This window comes from Uloborus diversus, chromosome 3 (assembly GCF_026930045.1).
Source record: "Uloborus diversus isolate 005 chromosome 3, Udiv.v.3.1, whole genome shotgun sequence".
Classification (NCBI taxonomy): domain Eukaryota; kingdom Metazoa; phylum Arthropoda; class Arachnida; order Araneae; family Uloboridae; genus Uloborus; species Uloborus diversus.
The window spans coordinates 145,783,834-145,809,396 of record NC_072733.1 but is presented as its reverse complement, the minus strand read 5'-3'; the positions used below and the strand labels follow the sequence as shown (position 1 = coordinate 145,809,396).

At 33.8% G+C, this 25,563-nt stretch overlaps 1 protein-coding gene across 1 annotated transcript in view; it reads right to left on the bottom strand.

The window, feature by feature from the left end:
* Positions 1-25,563, bottom strand: part of LOC129218987 (WD repeat-containing protein 19-like) — a 95,740-nt gene that overhangs the window by 53,023 nt on the left and 17,154 nt on the right. The window contains 4 exon segments of the mRNA XM_054853305.1: positions 201-313; positions 16,982-17,192; positions 17,659-17,757; positions 24,390-24,515. Of these exon segments, the coding sequence (XP_054709280.1) occupies positions 201-313; positions 16,982-17,192; positions 17,659-17,757; positions 24,390-24,515 (549 nt within the window).

Genomic DNA, 25,563 nt, shown 5'->3' with positions numbered 1-25,563 from the left:
CACTAGCATAGCTAGACTTACCTTCTGGAGGGTTTTTTTGATCATGTGCCCAAAATACTGCATTATAATTAGTAATAATAATAAAATAAAGGGCTCTGACTAGTGTTTTTACCCCTAACATCCCCCCCCCATTGCACCAGTGAGAGACATAAATTTATAAAACCATTATTATTTGCATTACAAATGCTATACAAACTTACCAGCAATAATCAACAACAGTACCATATTTTTCTTGGAAAGTCAGAACAATTGGATCTTCAGTGTCATGAATATTAAGCAGAAACAAGGACTTTTTGCTCATAATTAGACTGACCTAAAAGAGGAGAATTTTATGTGGTAATTATAAATTGTAATTACAAAACAAAAATGATACAGAAAAAAAAACACTTTCAATTTGAAAAGTTTTAATCTAGTTTTTAATTTTTCCTATCAATTGCATTTTATCTCTAATTCTGACCAGGTAGTCACCGAAGCGGATAAAGGTGGTTTAATTGTTGTTCTGAACAAACCTTCTGTTGATAAAACTTATAATTGTTTTATTTTGGTTCTTATTCAGCAATTTCAATTTAGTTTTGTTATTTTCAATATTAAACATAACCTCTCATAAACTATTTAAATAGATAGTTTCCACGCCTTCTGCGCCCTGGTGTCAAAATTGATTCATTACTGAAAAATCTACCAACTGTGTTTAAAAAGCTGAGTAGTTTTACATAAAACACATTTTAAATAATTCCATAATGACTTGATTTTATAAAAACTCTTTATTCACTAATGTTTCTGTTCAGGGCTCTTTGATTTGTCCCAGAAAAAGAATTTTTGAATTCCTTTTGCCTCCAAAGGAATAGGGTAATTGATACTGCAGTTTATATACAATGGATCACTTTTGATTTTAGCAGTAAACTCTACACTATGACAGATGGCTTTGATTTAGAAAATTCTCTCAGCTTATTTTAAAACATTTTCATTCCAATTACGTTGAGGTAAAATTAGTTCAAGAGATTATGAGATTACGAGACCATTTATTCAAATATGGTCCATAAGTCAACACTCATCAACTTAGGGAACATATAGATGAAATCTATATGTTCCCTATGTTGATGAGTGTTGACTTATGAACCATATTTGGTTATACAGTCAAGTTTCGACTTATGTGCGTTCCAAAACCCATCTCCTCGAAAGTTTGCGTTGTGGAAAGGGTATGTATACGAATTTTTTATTAACATATTTAATGATTTTAGACATTTTTTAAACACCCCTCAAAACTGCTTTAGACCATTTCTTTACTATGTATTAGTTTCTTACATAAAGAGCAGTATTTTTAGGGGCTTTTGGGTGAAAATTTTTTTGCCAATACAATACTTCCTTTACTTCGTAAAAGGAAGTAAAAAAAAAGAAATAATAACCAGCTGTTATAATTTCTTCAACTAAAATACATTTTTGTCCCAACAGATTGGATTGCACACAATCGTTCGAATGTAAACAAACAACATCTTTTTGTGTAATTTGACATCATTTGGGCGATTCACTTTTAGAGCTGGAACGGGGGTTTTGCGAGTTCCTTTTTGTGATAACTACGGGAGTCATTTTTCTAAAGTTTTCGTGAGTGGCAGCAGTTTTTGTTGTTTTGCATAAATAATCAAAATTTGAGTTTTCAAATGTTCCACCACATAACTGAAAATTGGTATGCAAAGTCGCAGACTTGAGAATTCGCTCTTTCTTTCTAGTTTCTCACTAAATGTTAGTACCGTTTTGATGTGCATGTCGGTCCAGTTCTGTAACGTAAATGGTATAGTTTTTTTAAGTGTTTAGTGAAAATGCATTTTCAATAAATCTTAGTGCATTTGGCCATTTAATAGAAGATGTTGTTTGTTAAGTAAACTTTGAATTTTTATTGTTCCTGTTGAACTGGACTCAATGTCAATGCATTGATTTAAATAGCTGCTTCTTAAAGCTCAAGAAAATAAAAGGATATTTCTTTGGACATTTTTGTAATGTAATTTTTTCACCTGTGACTCTGCTTCATATTTTCGTGGTCTAAAATGCTTTCTTCAGATCAACAAAAACTAAATTCTGGACATTTACGAATTGCCTTTTCTTGATTTTTAATTGTATGTATGGAAGACAGTGGCATAGCTAGAAACTGATCAAGGGGGATGTCCTGCCTAAAATCAGCCAACTCTGACACTTGGAAACGTTAATTGAAGCTGAGATAATTTCATTTCAATTTTACACATGTTTTCAGTATTACATACAATAATTTGTTGGATGGTGAAAAAAGTTTCAAAGTGGAATGGAATAACTTTGATTTTAATTATTGCAGTTTGATTTTGAGCCTCAAGGGAGGAGTCCGGACATAGGGACCACCTCTTTTCCTAAAGAAGTGGAAGATTCCCTCATATCTAATTGTACTACCTTCGATCACTTTTTATTTGTTCAAGTGTATCAAAAATCTTTACCTTTTCTTTAATAGTCAAACTTTCTTTTTTTCTTTCTATCTTCACAAACTTTAGATGAAGCACCATGCTTAGATCACACAATATTTCATCACTTTCATATTTAGAATTAAAAAACAAACAAATGAGAAATCGGGAGTAGTTATTTACACACAATAATAATGAGATGTTTAGACTAGTGTGGTGTGGGAACTTGAAGAGCGCGAAAACAAATTTTAGTAGTGAACAATGAAAGCGACACAAATCACTATGATCAGTTTCCAAATATTTTCATGTTGTGAGCGAGGAATTTGCGATAGCTCTAAAATTTGTTACTTGCGAAAAAATCATGCAATAGCCATTTTGCTTACGTCGAATTGCATTGCAGTGGGAGTCAATCATATCTTGATGATATTTATACTATTATGAATTTCATCAATCTCCACATTCAATGTTCTGGTAAAAAAGTTCAGAATAATACACCTACTTTTCTTGATGTTTCTGTTGGGGTTTACAAGTACTGTTTATAGCAAACCTTGTATTGTTTCATTACCTTCTCACTTAGTGGCATCTTACCTTATCAATAAAAAATATTCTGCTTTTAATAATTTTGTTTACCATGCTACTAATATTTGATCTTTTACAAAACTTTTTAGAAATGAACTTGTTTAAGACATGTGGCTATAGGCGAAGGTTAACTTTGATTGATTCCAATCACATATTATTCAACTTAAAAAATCTCAAACAATGTTCCAAATAGAATGTTTACGTGTGTGTGTGGGGGGGGAGGGGATTTGGTTATTTTGCCATCCTTTCCTTTATCTATTGGGTCATTCCATATCAGTTCAACCACATCCCAACACCCACCATCTCAGATTTTAATGAAACTTTGTATACTTCTATTTTTTATAGTCCTAAGTAACCTCCTAAAATATTTCATCTCTAATAAAAATAGTTTTTGTTTTATGACCCTTCAAAGTTTTGAGATTTTGCGTTAGTTGTCATTTACAGTTCTCTCAGAATGAACTGCAGCTGTTTGCAAAAAAAATTTTTTCTCAAAAACTAAGGATAAAAAGTTTTTGAAAATTTTCACATTATATAATAAGACTTCAAGCATTTTAGAAAAAAATGTATGAAAAATCTAAACTTATATTCAGCAATTAAAAAAAATTAACAAACTGAAAATCTTAAAATTTTTTCAATAAAAAAATGATTGTCAAAATATTAATTTTTTGGCATGAGGGTCTAAATTAAAATAATTTATATATATTTTTAAATGATCATTAATATGTGTGCTTTAGTGATGGGCATAATCGAGATCTTTTGATAATCGAGATCTCGGGAATCGAGTACTTCTGATAATCGAGTGATTGATAATCGAGATCTTTTTAAGTCGATCACTCGAGTGATTGATAATCGAGATCTTTTTAAGTCGATCACTCGAGTGATTGATAATCGAGATCTTTTGAAATCGAGAACTCGAGTGATTGACTTCTCGAGATCTTCTGAATCGAGTACTCGAGCGATTGACTTCTCGAGATCTTTGAAATCGAGTACTCGAGCGATTGACTTCTCGAGATCTTTTGAATCGAGTACTCGAGCGATTGAGTTCTTGAGATCCTTTGAATCGAGATCTCGAGATGTTTCAAATCGAGATCTCAAGACGTTTGAATCGAGTACTCGAGTAGTTCATTTTCTGAGCTTTTCCAAAATTGAGTTGACTGCTACGAGGGTGCCCACTAAAAGGGGGTGGGGCATGGCGCAGCCTGTGCAACTAAAATTTTTAGAGCCGGTTCTTTGAGAGGGTTTTTTTAATCTCATTTTCGGAAGGGGGGAGGGGGTATATGGCGCAGCCTGCAAAACTGAAATTTTTAGAAGCGGTTTTTTGAGATTTTTTTTAAGTCTCATTTCGGGAGGGGGGGGAGAGAGCTCTTTCTAGACGGATGCTCCGTAACATTTGAGAGGGTGCGCCATCGCCCTGCGAAAGGGGGGAGGTGGACTCCCTTGACTTCAGTTGAATTCCCGAGTTGTTTTGGCAGGGGTGCGTTCGAGATAGGAATATGACATTTAGCCTACCATTTAGGGGTATAATAAGGGGTGAACCCTCCTGACTTTTAGAAGTTTTAGGTTAAGAAAACTTTTAGAAGGGGGATCAATACCACTCCCCCCAAATTCCATGAAAAATTCTAATTTTTACATTTGAGTGGGTTTGGTTTTTTGTTGTTTTCCAATAAAATGAGCAGATACACCTTTTGTCCCCTTACCCTCTGGCAAAGTTTGAAATGCAAGCTTGTTTTAGGGGATCAATTCGATAGATTTTAGTCTTCATTTTGGGGTCGCAATCCTTGGGGGGATGCAGGTTCGACTAGATTCCCTGTTAGCTTGTCAGAAACTAGGAGCTCGGCATTTGGGCGACTGAGCGATTTATTCGAGCGGTTATGCATTTAAACTAATGATTTTCAGTTATCACGTGATTATTTCGAATGGTTTCGGACTCTCAAACACAAAGTTAATAATGTAAACAAGTAGTGGAATGGTTTCTCTGCGCAAAAGTACTCATTCTTTCCTAGTTTATAGCTTTGCTTTTTTTTTTTTGATGTTCTTGTTGAGAGTAATTAAATATATTTATCTGACTAATTTATGAGGAGGGAGGGTAAAATATTTCTGATTACGTTTTCCAGAGGATTGGGATTCCCGGCCCATTGAAAAGTGTACAAGTATGGCTTGAAGTGTATTGAAGTTCATGATTATTTTTTTTTCTTTCTTGATCCGCTCTTTTTTGTTTTTATTTTTCATTCGTCGACTTTAGGAATATGCAATAACAGTAAAAGTGTTGGGAGTGAAGTTGAAATGTTTCTGAGTGCTTTAAAAAGAAATATTGAAGCTTGTCGTGTGGGATTAATTTTAGCTTCCACTCTTCGGCCCAATTTTTAAATAAAAATTACATTTTATACAGATTTTTTTTTTTTTTGAAATTCCATACGCAAGATATTTGTGACTTCTTGTGTGCGTAGCATTTATTTTCGCGTGGGTAGTTAAATTTAAGTATTTTGCTTGTTTTAATCGCTTCTGTTTATGTCATATTCCTTATAGTTTCGTAAATGTTGATTAATATATTATTTACTCAACTTAAAAATTTTCAGTCAATTAATGTGCTGATTTTATGTTTTTTTTTTTTTTTGTAAAGTTGAGGCAATACTGCTAAAAATGCTAAGGCTCGCAACGGTCCATTTCAGAACTTAAAGTTCCGTAGCTACGTTTCATTTTCCGTGCGCTGGTCCTCAAAAAGGTTAAAATTGATTGTCAAGTTTCTCTGAAAAGCAGATTACGTATTCTGTTTTCAAATCATCCGAGATGCTCGATAACCGAGCATACCACAACAAACAACATATTATACAAGAGAGAGCGCGAGGGAGGGGGGTAAATGGCGCAGACCGCGCCATTGAAGTTTTGAAGAGGAGAGGGTAACTTAAGCGGGCTTTAATTTATTTTAGGGGGTTCAACGTCGCATTTGAGGGATGAGTGTCATCGCCATGAGGGCGGGGGCACCACTGAATTATAAACACCTTGCGTTTAAACATTTCATAAACGTTTTAACATGGCTGCCACAGCATTAACAATCGCTTTAAAACATTTACTCAACTCTGAGTAACCCCATTCGAAAAAAAGCAGAAGCAATTATTTGATTCAATAACCTTATAGAATGACAGGGGTGACACATTTGAGAAGCAATTATTTGATTCTAAAACCTTATAGAATGACAGGGGTGTCCGTCCGTCCCTGTGAGCAATGGCGCGCTTTTTATGACAATCCCCCCTCCCCCAAGAAACGATAATCCGAAAAAGGGCTAAGACTACATTAAATTTTCAATTACACGGTTTGTACCATACTGGTCAAGGGCGCCATAGAAACCGATTTCAGTACAAATTAGAGTTATTAAAATTTGACATTTTTAATAACTTATTGATTAATTGCTGGAGAAGAAATGATTTTACATTTTCGCAAAAAAAAAAAGTACTAAAAGCAAGGATGTCCTAATTTCAAAGAAGGGGGAGGGGGCTTGAGCCCCTACTTGCCCCTCCCCCTATATGGAAGCCCTTCATACCGGTTTAATATATTTTTAAGTTTAACAACTCTCAATTTTAAACCTGCTAGTGTCGCCCAACGAGTTGCCCATATTATCATTATCCCTCACTTTATAATAAAAATTGTACATACGTACGTATTTAATCTTAATAACTGTCAAGTTCAAAACAATATGGAGAGCGTTTCTCTATCCTTTGTTTCAAGATTTCACCACCGGATCTCACCAGGGGCGGATACAGAAAACTATTTGAAGGGGGATGGGGGTCATGCTGAAGAAAGCCCTCCCCCATGAACGAAATTCTCGTTTTAAGTAAGAAAAAATTCTGAAACTTTTTTGGGGGTCAATAAAAAGCCCGAAATCGGTCAGGAATAAGGCACATAATTGGGGATAAACGTTGCAAATTAATTTCATAAGCAATAAAATAAAGTAGTTGTTCAAATATTTTCTTTGAAAAATAATTGATGTATTGAAAAGATAAGATACTGTCATCGTTTGCATTTTATGCATAAATTATTCGAACACAATGTGTACGGATACTATTCTCGAGAGTTCAGGGGGAGGGGGTCATGACCCCCACGACCCTCCATTGTATCCGCCACTCACACAACACATGCCCCTCCATAAATCCGCTCATATGATAATTAACAATTTTCGTTCTAAAAATATCGTTCTCGATTATTAAGGAATCTCACAATTATCGAAAATTCGAAGCCAAACATTCAACTATTACCCCATTCGAATAAAGCAAGAGAAAAGCAATCATTCGATTTTAAAAATCATTCCAAATCTATCCATTCCAAGAGCAAAGATCACCACCTATGAAGCTCTTCCCCCAAGAGCAATACCCCCAAAAGAGACAAAATCCCCTAAAAATTACAATCCTGCAGTTTACGTCAAAACTCCCCCCCCCCACCTCCCCTCTTATTTGCACCCATAGGAATGAATTACACGAGAAGTTAACCACTTGTTTTATTAAGAAATAACTAAGTACCTTTGTGCCGAGAAGTAACATGAAATAACAAACGTTTAGTATCCCAAATATACAGAGTACTGCAGAAACGTGTTTTGGAGTTTTAAGGTATCCTTTTTTCAACAAAATAGTAAGCTTTTACATATAGGGGGCCATTCCTTTGTTACCTATGGATGATTTTGGCCGTACGTAAGGTTTTTCAAACCCCTCCCCCTATTCTTACGTAAGATTCCATTTCGTTTTTCGAAATAATGAAATAACTAATCTAATATCACTGGAATCGAAATTTAATTCAGTATTATTAAATTAAACCTTTTTGTGTGATGAAATATTTACTAAAAAGTTGGAATCTAGACTAAATGTGTTTTCGACATTTTTTTTGTATATGATACGATAGTAGTTAAAAATAAAACATGCCATACAATAGTGCAATTCTTTTATTATGTTTTACATAATTAATTCTTCGTAAAACAAATAAAAAACAGTCATCCTAATACGTTTTTATTTTCCAGACGCAAATGAAACATCGGCTTGGAAAATACTGCGTAAGAATGCCTTTGAACCCCCCCCCCCCCCCAAAGTATGTAGACATTTTTCCAACCCCATCCCCTCGGGACCCTTACGTAATTAATGAATGGTCCGTAAAGACATCCAGTAATGTCCTTACATCCACAATCTCACTATTTTGCGTTGAAAAAAGGGTTCCTTCAAACCCCGAAACACGTGTCTGCAGTGATCTGTATATTTGGGCTCTAAAACGTTTGTTATTGCCTATTACATTTGTATCATTGCCCAATCGTATAGTCGAAGGTGAACGTAAGGGGGAAGACGTCCCCTCAGGTTTTCAACTTAAGTATTCCCTCTTTTTACCTGAACTATAATTTTAACGGCTCTCAAGTTAGAACCTTATAAGCGCCTCCAACCTTTACTTCCACCACCGGGACACACCACACATGTCTCCCACAGACCCGTCCATGTGTTCATTCATTAACACCTTTCGCTCAAAATATATCATTATACTACCAAGCATCCCCAAAGAATCATTTGATAATCAAGCATTCAACAGTATACATTCAATTATAACACTATTCGAATGAAACATTAGAAAGGCAATTATTTGATTGTAATACCATTTAGATCGCAAGGGTATCTATTCCTCAAGTGTGCTGGCACACTTTTTAAAATTAGGGATCCTCTCTCCCCCTCAAGAAGGACACTCCATAAAAAAGTCTTACGTCCATTAGGAATTTCAATGGCGCAGTCTGCGCAATGACCCACCTCCCCTGTGGGCTCCTCAGCGCAGCCCGTCTTTCTGGGGGAAGGGTTAAAAGGTTTCAATGCAAACTTTTTCGGAAGACAGAAAAAAAAACCATGCTCATTCATAAGTAAAATCATTAACTTTGACCGCCTAAATGACGTATCCGCCCCTGTAACTAAAACACTTCAGAAGCAAGGTTGCCCATTCGCCCTGAGGTCAAGCCCCCCCCCCCCACCCTCAATATCGCAGAGACCTCCCCCCCAACAAATGAGAAAAATACCCCTTAAAACACCCCCCCCCCCAAAATGTCAATAGCACAGTCTGTGCCATGACCTCCCCCCCCTCCATAGGTGGGCACCCTTGTTAGAAGTCAACTATATTGAGAGGTTCATTCGATTATCAAATCGATCGAAGATTACACTGCTCAAGTGATTGACATCTCGAGAACTCAAGATCTCGAGAACTCAACATCTCTAGAAGTTCAAAGCGAGAACTCGAGCAGTTGATCGCTCGAGTTCTCAGAATGTGATAATTGAGAACTCGAGAAGTTCATCGCTCAAGAATTCGAAAAGTGATAATCGAGAACTCGAGAAGTTCATCGCTCGAGAACTCGAAAAGTGATAATCGAGTACTCGAGAAGTTCATCGCTCGAGAACTCGAAAAGTGATAATCGAGAACTCGAGAAGTTCATCGCTCGAGAACTCGAAAAGTGATAATCGAGTACTCGAGAAGTTCATCGCTCGAGAACTCGAGAAGTGATAATCGAGAACTCGAGATACGATAATCGAGAACTCGTGGTAATCGAGTTCTCGAATGATCTTGAATAATCGAGTGATTCGATTATGAGAACTCGATTATGCCCATTACTAGTGTGCTAACATATAAAATGAAAATCTTTAGGGGACTTTGAGGGATTCTGCCCCCTTGACCCCTCATTTTGATAAAAGAAAAAAAAATCGATCACAATATTACAAACTAAGTTACTAACAACATTAAAGGAAAATTTAAATAATAAAATACATTGATGTTTGAACTTAGATGTAAACATTTAAATACTCAAGATTTTTTTTTCAATTAAAAATAGTTAATGAAACAAGTTAATAATAAAAATAAATAGAGGACACTGCGAAACTCAAAATTTGCTTGCAACAATTTATGCATACTAATTTTAGTTTAGGGTAACATAAAATTTAAAATTTTCATATAATTCTAATTTATAATTGTGCAATTAATACAAAATATTATAAGTACTATAAATACCAGCTCATAGCTCTTAAATTCCTTCTACATATGTTTGTTTTTCATCTTCTTATCTACTAAGGCCATACAGTCATTAGAAAAGACATATGTTCTTCCAGTTGTTGTATGTGGTGGTTCTACAACACTGAGCACATGAGGAAGTGGGATTCCACAAACATAATCTGAACTAGGCCAGTAAAAGGAAGGCGATGGCCCATTTGGATGTAAAAATTTTACTAGAAGGTCTCTTTCATCTTGATCCACTTCAACAACCATCCCAAAATACCATAAATTGTCATAAACACAGGCAATGAAACATCCAGGGTATACACTATTTATACTTAAACTAAATTGTGGAATATTTTTTAAATTGAAAGTAAAAGCAGGTTCTTTATCAGTACTTAATCTTCTTGCTTCTATTTTGCCTGTTGCATTCAGTGGTTGAAAATTATGGAAATTTCGAAATCCAGGAAGTGTCTGGAGATCTTCGTAAGATGTTTCCAAAACTGAACGAGTTAATTGTACCTCATCTCTGCTAACAAAATGAAAGTTGATGTTTGAAATATGAGCAGCACAGAAGTCGAAAAATAATTTGGGAGAAATTATTTGGTTGTCTAGATGTCGTTGTAGACTCTCTTTTCTAGCTAATCACTTGGCAGTCCCATCAATACCATCACATTCAGATTTTCCATGGCTGGTAGCGAAAAATGATCACTCAGCTTTCAAGTTAAAATTATTTTCATGATGGCAAAGATTAAAGAAATTGTATTTATTTTTATATTGTGCTGCACATCCATCGCTAAAGTAGTGTATTTTCTTAATGTGTAGAAAATTTTCTTTCACGTACTTCAAAATCTTTTCTTGAATCTTATGAACCATTCCTACATCATGCTTCAAATCATCACTGATGATACAATGAGATGATGCCATTTTCTTTCCTTCTGAATTTTTATAATGAATTAAGACTGAATGCAACGTGCAAGATTCTGAGGTCCAATGATAGCCTTGAACTTCATCTTGAATTACGAATGCATAATTCTCACTGAAATCCATCAATATGATTGCTGTACTAAAATGACTATTTTCTTTTAGGGCTTTTAAAAATGATGATTGGGATTTTGCAATAAAAGAGTGGGGAATCAGATGATCAATTTTATTTGCTAAATCAATTATGAATTCATCTAATGAAGCAGTGTTTTTAATCATTTGAGTTCTATCGGTAGAAACCCATTGTGAAAATTCAATGGTTTCATTGCCATCGTGTTCAGGAAACTTTGATTTTAAGTAGTTAATTAAGGTATCTTTTTCAGGACAATTGGGACAATGTCTGAGGAAGCATTCTCTTTTTGACTCTGTACACAGCAATAATTTCATTATATCCTTATAAGTATCATTAAATTGTGCAGCATGAAGAAGTAATATTACATTTTGATGATGAGTACAAACACATACACTATGGGTACCACTAGAGCCAGCTAACACGCACCATTTAGGCCTTAAAGAACAAAATTTTGAAAAACCTACTTTAATATCAGGGTATTCTTTTTTAAAAGCTAAATATAGCTCTCTGAGATTGCTTAGTATCAACCTTTTCTGCTGGTAATTACTTTTCCCTATGCTGATAATATCTTTCATGCCTGGCATTAATCTTGATTGTTCATCACTTTGATAAAAAATTTTGACCACATCAACAGTTTCTGGTGGAAGTCTTTTGCCACATCGAGGTTCAGGTTCAGCTAAAAATCCCTTTTCTTTGAAAAGTTTTTGGGCTTGACGAACAGAATAATCTGAGACATCAAATACCTGCTGACTTGTTTTTCTTGGCCACGATAAGGCAGCTGGAATTGTGAGTATTTGTATTTGTTTATTCCTTGGGACACATTTTACACTTTCTTTCATTACCTGAACCAGTTTATCCATGTCTGCTGCTTTTTCTGATACTTTTTTTCTGTGTCATCTATTGTAGATGAAACATCTACTTTCAGTACTTTTCTGAAATTATCTTCAATATTTTTCTGCAATTTTTCATATTTCCTCTTTCCATAAGATTTCTTACTAGTCTCCCCTAATCCATGTAGTTTCAAAGGAGAACATTCCATCTCATTTAGTGATTTATTGAGCTTTTCTCTAGCTTCTTCATTTTATAGACTGCTTTGTTCTGTAAATTCAGAATCTTCCTGCTCTGAGTAATTACAGTCAGCTACTGTATAGCTAATTAAGTCTTCATCGTTCTTATAAATGATTTCTCTACACTTGCGACACAATTTTCCCCCTGGTTTCACTTTGAATCCTTTCTCTGTTAAACATTTAGAGTGCTGCAATGTAACAGGACGTAGGGAGTGTTTAATTGGTCCTTTATGCCTTTTTAACGGATCACTGCAGATTTTGTGCCTCAACTCAAACTTCTTTAAGAATACATTTTCATGATGAAAACAAATATTTTGAATTAAATCCAGTTCACTTTCAAGTCTAGCACTCAATAATTCTTTTTCATCTTCACTTAAGCAATTGATATTTTTTATTCCTTTCTCTTGATTAAAAGTTAATTTACAGCATTCACTTGCAGTTAATTTACCTACACTACATATAGAGATATCCATACTAAATCACATTTAAAAAACAATCTGGTTGAAAATACAAGTAAAAATTCGATACATGCTCAGCAATGATTTCTCTAAGTAACTGGGTAAAGAACAGACTAAAAGACAAATTCAAAAGTAGACACTACTCTAGTTTGCAGCTCTTAACTAGTTTCATTCATCCAATGAAATACTAAACTAAAACTTGGTTTCCTTTATCTCTCATCCGATGATATACCCCAGAAAAGTTTTGGTTTAACTTAGCAATTTATTGTTATGTGTTCAAAATGATTACCATTGCCCAAAATGTTTACAATTTACATTATTTATTTGCCTGTCATCCCCTTGCCTTGTGGGTGTTATACTAGCTCATAAAAAAGGAACATCTGGCAATAGATGTCAGCTGATCAGAAAGCTGTATGGTTTACATTTAGTTGTTAATATGACAGTCAGATGGGGAAACTGATCTTTGCTTCAATTTCTTAGGCAAATGATAGGGCAATTTCTTTGTCTTGATTCATCTTTCATCTGCTGCATTAGTTTTATCAAGGTAGCACTCTGATTTAACTTAATTTTTATACCATAAAAAGGATATATAACATGCTATTGATTCTAAATATTCCTATTTAAGTAATTTGAATCAGAGCATTTATATTGATTTATTTTCTTTATTAATTGTACTTAGTTGAAAAAATCTAGTGTATAACTCTAACAGTAGATAAAAAAAATATGTGAGTTAGTTATGTCATTAAAACCCTGAGGGAAGGGGGGGGGGGAATCAGGGGGAAAACTAGTTAAACTAGTTTTTTCCATGCAAATATTAATTTGCTTACCAATTTTCGTTTAAAAAAATGTATAAAAATTCATTGAGAGGTGCATCAATTAATTTCTTACTGTGTTATAGGGCGGGGGGGGGGGGGGGGGATGCACTTTATTTTTTAAAATAGTTTTTCTTAAAAATCAGGCCATTTTTATATAAAATGTTATTTTAAGAAAACAGATGGATGAATTTCATTGCACAGCAGTAAAGCTAATGGGAAAAAAGACCCACTATAGCTATTTTTTCTAAAACATAAGAAGGAGAGGGTGGGGGGTACTGAAAGTGCTAGATACTGCTTAATTATGAATTGGAGCAAGGACTACTTTCAATTCGTAAGTTGCCTTGACTAAAGTGCAGTAATAAGTATGCAGGAATTGTTCTATGCAACTTTTTAAAGTTTTATTTTCAATAATCTTTAATTATTTCAAATTGAAAAAAAAAAAAAACCTTGAATATTTAACTTTATATGTTTCAGTTCAATGTTCAACTCACTTCACGTTTAATTTTTATTATTATTATTATTATAATTGCTGGAAACACTTCTTCTTAAAGAAGTGAAAGAGCTTTTCTCTATCATAATTTAAGTTTTTTCCATGGAATGAGAGGGGGGGGGGGGGAGGGTGCTTAATCCCTAAAAGACCCCAAAAAAATTTGGTTGGATAAATTAGAATACATAATCATGATAGTCTTTTTTTCAAAACATCCGTTTTTAAAGCTGACCCTTGTGTTGAAATTTTAAATTTCAGCAATGTCTTTTTGAAAAAATAAAATCAAAAATTTCAACTTTTTTTTAAAGAAGTCTTGAAAATGACAAAAAATGTATAATCGGAAATCTTTTAAATCTAAATTAATTGATATTGGGAGGAAAAATAGGGGGTTACTTATAACCACAAAGGAAAGAAGTATGTTAAGTTTAATCAAAACCCCAAGGTGGCGAGTGTTGAAATCCCATTGTTGTGGTTGATTTGACATTGGAACTACCACATATTTTTAATTAATTAAAATTGAAGAAAAAGCTTTAATGCTAAATATTATGTATTTGAGTTCAATATTCAACACAGTGTACATTTATATTTTTGTTTTAATTGCTGACAATTTTAGTTTTTAGAATATAGAAGATCTTGTCTCTGTGATATTAAATTTTTTTTTCAGAATGGGGGGAGGGGGGGGGGCAGAATCCCTCAAAGTCCCCTAATGTTTTTCATTGGATAAGTTAAGGTACACATTCATGATCATTTTTGAAAAAAATCATAATTTTTAAAGCTGACCCTCATGTTGAAATTCAGAGTTTTGATAATGCCTTTTTTTGACAAAAAAAAATTCAAAATTTCCAATTTTGTAATTTTTTTTAAAAAAATTGTATAAACTCAGACTTTTAAAATATTTTTTATGAACAGGTTCAAAGTGTTTACATTTTGTGTAAAAAATTTCAATAAGATTATAGCATTAGTTACCAAGAGACATTTTTTTTTTTTTGGTAAGCAACAACAGCTAAGTTGGAGTGTCTCAAAAATGACAAAAAATGCAGAATCGCCAAATTTCAGAGGGCTGTAAAATCAAAACGCATTGAAACTGAACGAAAAAAAATTAGGGGGTTACTTACAACCATAAAGGGAGAAAGTATACCAAGTTTGATCGAAATCCAAGAAGGTGGGTGTTAAAATCCCATTTTTGTGGTTGATTTGACATGGAATGACCCTATTACCAAGTTGTTAAAATCCCTAAACAGTTGCAATTCCAAGTCGTTGCCTCTCCTGTAAATAAATTTTTATACTATTGTGTAAAGACTCCATTCATTCTCTTAACTGTGTTGATACTTACAGAACTAGTTGTCAGTGTTGTCTCTCAAACAGAGGATGAAATTAAGGAGCTCAAGATGTGATAAAAAAGAATAAGGGTGATGTTCCAACACATAAATTAAACAAGTCTAGCATTGTTCATAGCTTCTAATTCTCGTATAATTATTCAACATTATTCTCTATGGGGATTTTTTGCGAAGCTACCTATACTCGTAAAAATGTACTCAATTTGTTTAATGGTTCTGCTTCAATTGTATATTTTTCACAAGTATGGCACATATTGTAGCAATTTGCTTCAGCACTTATAAAATTCTGTTTGCTTTTCAACCGTTCCTGCTTATCTATAGTAAGCTTTTGCATCATTATTTTTTCTTAATTTTAAAGAATTAAAACACCTTTAATCTGGTTTACTTTCATCTAGAACCATTTCAATCTGATTAAATTTTATCTGAAAAATTTAGCTTCATTAAAATTAATCTGATTAATTAAGTCTGGACTAAATCAATCAGAACGTTTGGAGGAGCTAACCAAATAAGATTGAACTAAGGTTTTACACAACACTTCCACATGCATAATGCAATGATTGTAAACAAATTCTTGAAATTCTAAGGTCATTGGAGAAAAACTAAAAATATTGCCTGCTTAAAACAAAATTTGGCTGCTGAGAGCTTTTCTTTCTTCTGGTAATGTTGAGGTGGAGAGTGCGTGGAGTTCCAGGAATGATATCATAGGCATGAAGAGCATATCTTTAAAACGAGACACACTTGAAGCAAGGTTGAGAATCAAATTTAATGGCCAAAAAATAGCAAACAAGGAGTTCAGTAAGGCTTACTAAAATCCCTCCAATATAGTGGCAGGCATCCATTAAAGCTGATCGTTTAAGTCGTCAAGATTTTTCGGAATGATATTAAATTGTTCAAAATGTACTAATTCTTATTTTAACTATTTTGATCACTTGCATAGATGTATTTTAATAATGTTGTATAAAATCTAATAAATATATGCTTTGAAAAAATATTCAAAAGTAACTATAAAAAAAAAAGCTTATTTTGTTGAAATCACATTAAAAAAATATATTAATACCCATAGTGAAGTGACCCCTCTATCAGAACTTTCAATCATTTATTCTTTTTGAAGAACATAAACTAATTCTGTACATGTATCACACAGTTTTTTACACTTTGACTCAGTTCTTGACTTAAAGTATGCATTACAAGTTTGAGTGCCAATTTTTTTCTGCAAAAATAATATTTATTAAGTACAATTTATTTTTCACATCCAAACTATATAATGTGATAATGGTGTTACATATGTATATATTATCATTTTACAAGCTGTGACTAATTACAGCAGAATATTTTCCAAAAGATTACCAAGTAGATTTACACCTGTACACTGCACTAATATATCATGTTTTATATTGAATGGATTTGTATACTAAAAATTTTAATTAGCTTTGATATCAGCAATATCCCATTTCAATTCAAACCATACTCGAATTCCTTCAATGAGAAAAAATGATGACTGGTACTGATTTTTATTCGGTTAAGATTTCTAACTCACTCGTATATAAATACATATAGAGAGATACGTGTTTGTGTTTAGCTACCAAAAATTTGAAGTGGCTACCAAAGTTCTTGGTGTTAGTAGCCACTGGCTACCAAAGAAAAATACCAGTCTACACTTCTAACACACACACACACATATATATATATATATATATATATATATACAATACAAATACACGTAATTTAAAAAATATTGTTTGTTTACAGTTTTTTTTTTTTTTTGTCTTACTGTGGTTTCTCCTCCTCCAGATGAGTCCTGTTTCATTGATGAAAACTGTACTAGAGATGGTTCTCCTTTCAGAGTAGTGCGATAAACTAAATCTCCATCAGCATTACTTAAAGTAAAAGTTTTATCACTAGCAACAAGAGCCAAATAATTTTGCTGACTCCATGCTCCATATGTTATTTGCTTGTTATGTTTGCCCAAAATAGTGACTTTTCTGAAAAAAGAAGCATAACCTGAGATTACCAAGAAATTTATAAGAATAAATAAAAATGTAAATTAAAATCAAAATCGCCATTAATATCAGTTACATAACACCAAAATAACTTTTGTCACCTTAATAAAAAAAAATTCAGTAGAAAGTTGCATGGGTCTCCAGTAAATTTATTTCACTTTCAGTAAAAATAACATGATTTTACTACAAAATAATTTTACATTACAGTGTAGAAATCATTCAACAAATCATAATATTTCAGCAAATAAAAGTCATAATGAAGTTTTTGGTTTTATGTATAATGTAAACAAAATTAAAGACGTATCACCTGCAGCTTTAACTAAAAACTGTAAGAAATTATGCAATGTTTTAAATCACAGTGATTCAAAAGATCAAGATGAACTAACACAAAAAAAGTTTAAAAAGTTAAAAGGTAAGCAAAACTTGGGAAAAATAAAAAATCACTCACTTAGAAGTACGATAGGTATAGATGAGAAGATTTCCTTTTAATGAGCCAACAGCTAAAAGTGGGGCACTTTTCGACCAAGCAACCATGGTCAAAGCATCTCTGAAAAATAGTTTAAGGACTTAAATTTTAAAATTCAATCAGTTACACCTTTAGTTATTGTGAACTTTACTTGGTATAATAAAAATCATACTAACATCAGTTTACACGAATAAAATATTCAAAAGGGAAAAATGATAATAATAAGAAAAACTACCAGCTTTAAGCATGTGAATAAATTGCCATTATTTGGAGAAATACTGGAAATCTTTGTATGATTGAACTGATTAAAAAAAAAAAAAAAGATGTCATTCAAAAGTTTTTATGAACTTAAGATTTGAAATTATTTTAAAAATAAAGTTTCTGAGAAAGTTAGAAAGAGCAAAAACTTATAGGTCTGAATCCTCAAACTTTTAAACTGCCTAGAATAATATTTTCTGTGACAACCATGAAAAACGAGCTGACGTGTGCATCACATGACTTCCTTTTACACCAATTTAAAGTTATTTCCCTGTTAAATTCTGAGTATGTTATATACTGAGCTGGTGGCGTATTTCACTTATTTCCCTGTTATTGGCAATTTTAATGTGATTCAATAGTTAACTCTCCAAATATCACCAACAATGGCTAAATTAAAACCAGGTTTTAAAAAAAAAAATCGACAAATTTGTCGCCAAGTTGGCGACAAAACTTGGAGATATATTGCCAAGTGTTTACATAAATTATAACACCACTTGAGTTTGCATTGAAATAAACATTGATTTTCCCCCTAAAAGGTGTAAAAGATCCCCTTTGGAACATCCGAATGCAACCAAAAAGGGAGGTGCACAACTAGACCCCACTAGGAGTCTAAGTACCAAATTTCAGAGTTACTGAGATATTACAGTTTTTGAGTTATGCGATATACATAGGCACATCCGCACATACAGGCGTCAAGAGAAAGTATGTTGCAATTAACTCAGGGAATGTCAAAATGGATATTTCAGGTCTATACATTCTTAGGCACTTATCTACATGTGGTTGGTTTGAAAAAACTCAGCATTAATTCGGGGGTGAGCAAAATGGAAATTAAGGCCTAATTTTGAGTGAAATGTTTTTTGCAAATACAATACTTCCTTTTTTGTAAAAGGAAGTAAAAAAGCATACATATTTTTTTCCTGAAAACTATGCGACAATGATGCACATTTGATTTTAACGTACAAATACGCTGTTGCTCAAGAGTTTCTTTTTATTTTTTAAAGAAGAATCAAGTAGAAATCAACGAATCCTCTCTGAATTAAATTTTGAAGGACTTGAATACAAATGAAAAAAGGAATAAGATATGCTCAAATTGTAATGCATGTCATTCCCTCGGAGCAACATTAAGACATTTAACCCCAGAAATAACAGTCAGGTACTGTTGTTCGGATGTAACGATATGCTTTTTTTGTACTGTACATATACAGGGTTGTCAATCTCAGAGAAACAATTTGAGGAGCATCTGTTTTGGTTTTGAGGAGCATTTGGAAATTTTGCGGAGCAGCTCGGTATTTTGTATAAAAATCAATAAAAAAAATTCAACCCCTTAAATTGTTGTTGAGCCTTGATAATCATTTAAGCACTAGTATAAGTATAAGGATTTAATTTTCACATTCACATGCCTAATAAACAAGCAAAATATAATAAAAAATAAATTTTATTCAATAAAAAGTTTTGGTAAGTCAGATCAGAATAAAGACCAAACCGGAAACGTGGAGCAAAATAACTTCTTTGCGGAGCTGTGGAGTTTCCCTATTTTTGGTGGAGCAGTTGGTAACCCTGCATATATTTTGTGAAGTAGCTGTATGCTTCTCTGAAGCAAGAACATTTCGTAGAACACTTTTTTTTTAAATCTTCTTATAAGAGCCCATAATTTACCTTGAAAGTTTATTTTGGTGATTAACATACCACACTGATTAGCAGTGTCTGTCCACTTTAAACTGTACTTAACCATATCCAAAAAGTGTCCATAATGCTAAATACTTGCTCAAATGAAGCATTAGTATTAAGTCATTAGTACTACTGGTTTTCAGAACAATCGGCAATAAAAGCTATAAATCCAGGGCTAAACAATGAGCAGTAAAAAACCGGGACAGAAACAAAAAAACTGATAAATACTTAGTTTTATTTTAAATATTATTAGTCATCATACTGTATTTCACCATTTACAATGTAACTAAAGTAGATTAAAAGTTATTTAAATTTACTGTAAATGTTTGAATTGAGTGAAAAACCTAAGAAATGTATCGCTTGGCCAAGCAGCTTTGGTGTATGCTCATTGTTTCTGGGAATCAAAACAAATTATGAGATTGTTCTGTTTGCTCTGAGGGGTTGAATGCTGATGTGGCATGATATGAGGCAGTGAAAAGCGAAAGTATGTAAGTGACAAAGTAAAAAGTTTTGAGATAACCAGTACAAATGGCAGGTGGACTTCTCTTCTGTCTTGGGGCAAGAGATAGTACTAGTAGCCCTAGTAGGAACTGCTGTACAGCATGATTTAGAAAAATCAAAAGTAATGAATGCCTCATATGTTCTCTGATGTTCTAGAAGCTTACACACGTTTCTTTCTACATGTGACCAAACGACTTATGAAGCGACGTTATGCTAATTAGAGCGAGCTGTACTTAAATGGATCTTGCTGTTTGCTTTCTCTTTCTCTATTGCATTTGGTTTATGTTGACCTACATGCAAGGGTGCAGTAGGTGATTTGACTTTCGGCTCTTAAGTCTGGTAAGTTGACTCCCTCACATTTTTGTTGATATCGCAGTTACATCTTAGCTTTGACTGTCAGAACATTTGGACATGATCTGAATCTAGCATTAAGTATTAGCAGAACTGAGGCTTCCTGATTTACTCGGAGTAATACTATTAGACAAGTAATGCAGATCAATGCAATACTTTCCGATAAAATCTTTAATAAGAGTCAGCTAGTATTAGTTAATAGAATTATACAATAGATGTATAACATTATTTTAGAGGAATCTTATTTTTAACATATGGCTTTGAGCTAGTATCTGATTTTATTTTATACATTGGTTAAATGTTTAGTAAACGTCTTATTGTTTTTATCAGGACTTTTTATCAGTTAAATAAGTGAAACAAGCAAGTAAAATGAATTTCACTGGAGACACTTTAGCTACTCTACTTTCATTTTGCCTACTTTGATAAAACATATTAGAATGGTGTCGTTTCCAAAATTTTAAAACTATTATTTTTCTGAAAAAGCATGCTTAAAAACAGAGGATCCAACCATTTTTTAAATAATTTGTTTAAGTTTAATATTTAAAAAAAAAATTACTTTAGTCGGTGCACTTTCATTTTTTATGCTTCAGCTGATGACATCACAAATGATGAAATGCCATTCACAGCGCAAAATATTTAATTCGCATCTTTACTAACGTGTATTGGCAACGATATGGTTGATAGCAAGCGTAGAGCGCAATATTTAATGCGCCTCTTGATTATCATAATTAGTACAGTAAAATTAGGCCAAAAAATGGCCAAACCCAAACATCCAAAAAAAAAAAAGTGAAACCTGTTGCAAATTACTTCTTACCCTTCCAGCAAGAAGGGGTAAAAAGTCCCAGCAATTTGCGCGTCGGGTTTTGGGGGGAAGGGGGGGGACAAAATAATCCTCTATTTAAATAAAAATAATTTCTATTACTTAAAAAAAATTCTCAAACCTCGCAGAAACCACTCTATAATAGTAAAATAATAAACTGTAACAGAAAAAAATTCTAATTAACAGGGGTGCACAGGCGGGGGGGGGGGGAATGGGGGGGGGGGTCATGGAGCAGCTTTGCGTCATTGGAATTTTTAAGGCAGTTTTTTCAAGGGGTATTTCTTTGTTTTTTGAGGGCTTTTATTCTTGATGGATACTCCGTCACACTTAAGGGGTGCACCTTCCCTTTTTTTGGGGGGGCGGGGGGGGGCCTTGAATTTACATTCTAAAATCAACTATTGCAGTGAAGTTCACGAAAAAATTTCCCTGATTTAAACTTTTCCGAAGTACAAAATGCCACACAATGATATAGTAATGTCAGAATGATAATTCTAAAAGATCTAAGCGAGCTCATTAACCAAATTATTTGTGACTGGAGTTATTAAACTGTTTAGAGCGCTGGAAAACAAAACTCCTGTGCAGCATAAAAAAAGTCCAAATTGACCAAAGTTTCCCTACTTCTTCTTGATTAACAAACTTCAACTATTCTACAATCTTTTGCCATCACCGTAAGGGGGGACAAACCGAAATTGCCAATAGTGAGATGGGCAATGCTGCAATTCTGCACCCTCTAAGTCGGTGGGGGTTCTCATTTGCAAACGCCGAGCTACCTCTCTTTTACGCAGCTGGTTATGTGAATTATGCTAAATATGCGGACATATACTTTCAACACTATCTCAAACTTTTGAGTACATTATGCGATAAAAAAAAATTTGATCACATCAAACATCAGCTATACAACGATCTAACTCAGTGACAAATTCAGGTGGTCTAGAACCTGTAGTGATTCAACGATAGAACAAGTCTTGATGAGAGCAATGAGCAATACAACAATAGAATGCTAAATATTTACACCTTTTTGTTTGGAAATCACAATCCGTTTCTTAAGCCCCCAGAAGTTCATCCCTCTCAAGTTGGTAGTGGTATCGCTCGCTGATGATAAGGTGAGTTGCGATGAGACCTTTAACGTTCGGGTAGTAACATCGAAGGATATTGAAAGGCAAACAATTTTGTGGCATTTCTTTGTAAAGGAGGTAAACAGTTATGTTTTAGCTTCTGTTAGGAGAGTAGTTACTATTGGTAAAAATGTGTAAGCCCAGACCATCTTTTACACCGAATGGTATGAACAGTAAAGATGGAATAACAAATTGTTAAAAACTTTTGGTACGAGTTATGCGCTGATCCTCCATTAGTATTTGATGAATCTGGTTTCAGAAAGAAAGAAATCTTGTATAGTTAAAGTGCTATTATCTGAAGCAAAAGGTTCATCCACCATCAGAGAACGAACAGCTGGTGTCATATATGAGGCAGTGAGAAGCAAAGGGATGTAAGTGGACACTTTCAAGTTTTGAATAAAAGGCGTTTAAAGATAAGATCCTAGGTAGGTTTTCATTGATTTTCTTTTCTTAAAAAAATTCTCTAAATTATGCTGTATAGAAGCAACTACCAGGTCTACTAGTACCATCTCTTGCCTCAACATAGAGGAGAGGTTCACCAACCATTTGTACTGGTTATCTCCAAATTTTTAATTTTCCCACTTGCATCCCTTTGCTTCTCACTGCCTCATATGTAATAGATGGAAGATACCTGCTTGATCATATTTTTGGTAATGATCTGTAAACTTCAAGGAAATATGCCAGCAATGCAGTGTATAGGTAATTTGTAAGTATGGGAAAGCTAGTGTCATTTTTGATGGGTGCAAAGAAAGCACCACAGAAATATAATCTGCGTCCTATTACAACTGTCAAGCCTTCTGCTCTAGAAGATTTCTGCGTCTCAAACCTTGTGCTTGCTCTGAGGAGTTCATTAAATATAGTGAATGTTTGAAAAGTTTGAAAGTGGACTGAAGTGCTCAATTATATGCACAAACTGTGTTAGACATAGCTGCAACAATAACGAGTTTGCTGAGGATCTAGATTCCAAAAAACATCTTGATAACGAAAACTTTTTGTTAGAAACTTAGGAGAAATCATTTGAAAGCAAAAAAAACAGTTCAGCGTAATTTTTCTGGCCATTTAATCAAATGTGCACCATTAGAGGGGGTGGGGGGAAGGATAATATTTTAGTATATAATTTCGTTTTGGGAGGTGAGCTACTGTTCTTATGGAGTGGACAGTCCTGATTTAATGCATTTTTGATTTGCATGAAATAATACTTCTACTTGAAATAAAAGGGAAGGGGGGGGGGGGGGTTGAGGATTTATTTTATTTGGTGGAGCGGGGGGGGGGGGTGCTGTTGCTTTGAGAGGAGGTGCATCATCGATCTTGGAAAATGGACACACTCGATTTCTAACTTTAACTTAGCATAAAATAATGTTTCCATATGAAACGTATGGAGAGGGGTTCGGAAGTACTGCTTCGTTTTACGGGGATAGGGGGGATCTGTAGCATTGGTGGGTTACGTCATCCCTCTTGGGGGTCAAACACCTTTAATTTCATGCTTTTAAATTTAGTAAAACATAATATTCTCACTTTAAATTTACTCTAAAATTTCTGGAAAAATACCCAAAACAGCAATTTTTAGATGCCCCCCATTCCAAAACCCGACGCACAATTGGGTGGGACTTTTTACCTGTTCTTATTGGGAGGGTAATAAACAATTTGCACCAGGTTTAGCTTTTTTTTTTGGATGTTTGGGTCCGACCCCTATTTTTACTGTACTAAATGTGGAAACGCGTTAAAAAGGTGCGCCAAAGTGCATCATTTGGGACGTCATAAAGACCAAGCCTTGTTTGAAAAATCGGAAATTTAAAAAAAATAATTAAAAAAGAACTGTTTGGAAAATGAAAGTATTTTCTGGGTCCATGTTATTATTATTATTTTTTATTATTTTGCTTATTCTATCGATTTCAGTGACTAAAAGTAGTACTTTTGACTGAAGGAAACAATCCCATTGAATCAATTATTCTTAGCAAAAACTTGGTCTATTTCTAATCATCCGACTTAATTATACGCACCTGAATCCTGAATCAACATACGTAACACTTTTGGTATTAGAATCCCATAACAACAAAGAGCTTGAATGTTCACAGATAAGACAGAGAACTGTTCCATCTTTATCCCATGATATTCCACAACAAGTGCTGAAGAAGAATCAGTGGAATAAAAAAATGTATTTCAGTTAGAAAATAAATTACATGAACAATAAATTTTCAGCAAAATGATACAACAAATTATACAAGAATTACTCAGTTCTACTTCAAAATTACTAAATCTGTGTTACTTGCGATAACTAAAGAAATTTCTGTAACAGGCATTTTTGTTATCAGTCATTACCAGGGTGTCGATTGAAATTCATCGATTTTTTTTAACTTAAACTCTAGAAATCCCTAGAAGCACATAATTTGTAAGTTTGTAAAGAAAGTTATCGAAAACTAAATTATCCTAGTTTATCTACAACTAGCATTCCCGTACCCGACATTGCTCGGGTAACGGAATTAGCAGGGGTTAACAGTGCTTGGTGCACCTAGTTTCGAAAATCCCCTATAATATTTACTTATTACCTATAACTTTTTCTAATTTGGGGAGGATCCCGGGGACCCTGGACTCCTTATACATATATGCCCTTGTCCTTAATCGATCTTTAACTGTTATTAACGATCCTTTTAAAGTATTGATTATCTTTGCAAACACAGGTCATCCACATTTTATTGTTATACCTATGTTTAAGATAGAACTTCTTTGTATACCACATTTTTAGTTTTTTTTCTGGTGCTAAAATTATTAAACTGCTTGATGAACTGGCTTTGGAGCAAGCTACATAACATTGGTCGTGTGAAAAAAAGTCTTCTCTTAAATCGATCCCTGCTACTTTTCATGTCTGTCCTTGTGATTTATTAATGGTTATTGCAAAGCAAACTTTAACAGGAAACTGCACTCTTCTAAATTCAAAAGGATAGTCCGCCTGTGATGATGTTCTTAAAAACTTCGTTTCCAGTTTTGAAAAAATAAAAGCAAAAGACAGAAACATTATGATTTGACTTGAGAAAAGCCTCGAAGAATCACGTGAGAAACAAAAACAATATCAAATTTATAGTTCGCTATCGACCAAAAGTTGAGATGAAGTACTGAATAATGATTTGAATGGAGGAAAGCCTTCGAAAATAAGGGATTTGAATTTCAATGACAGGT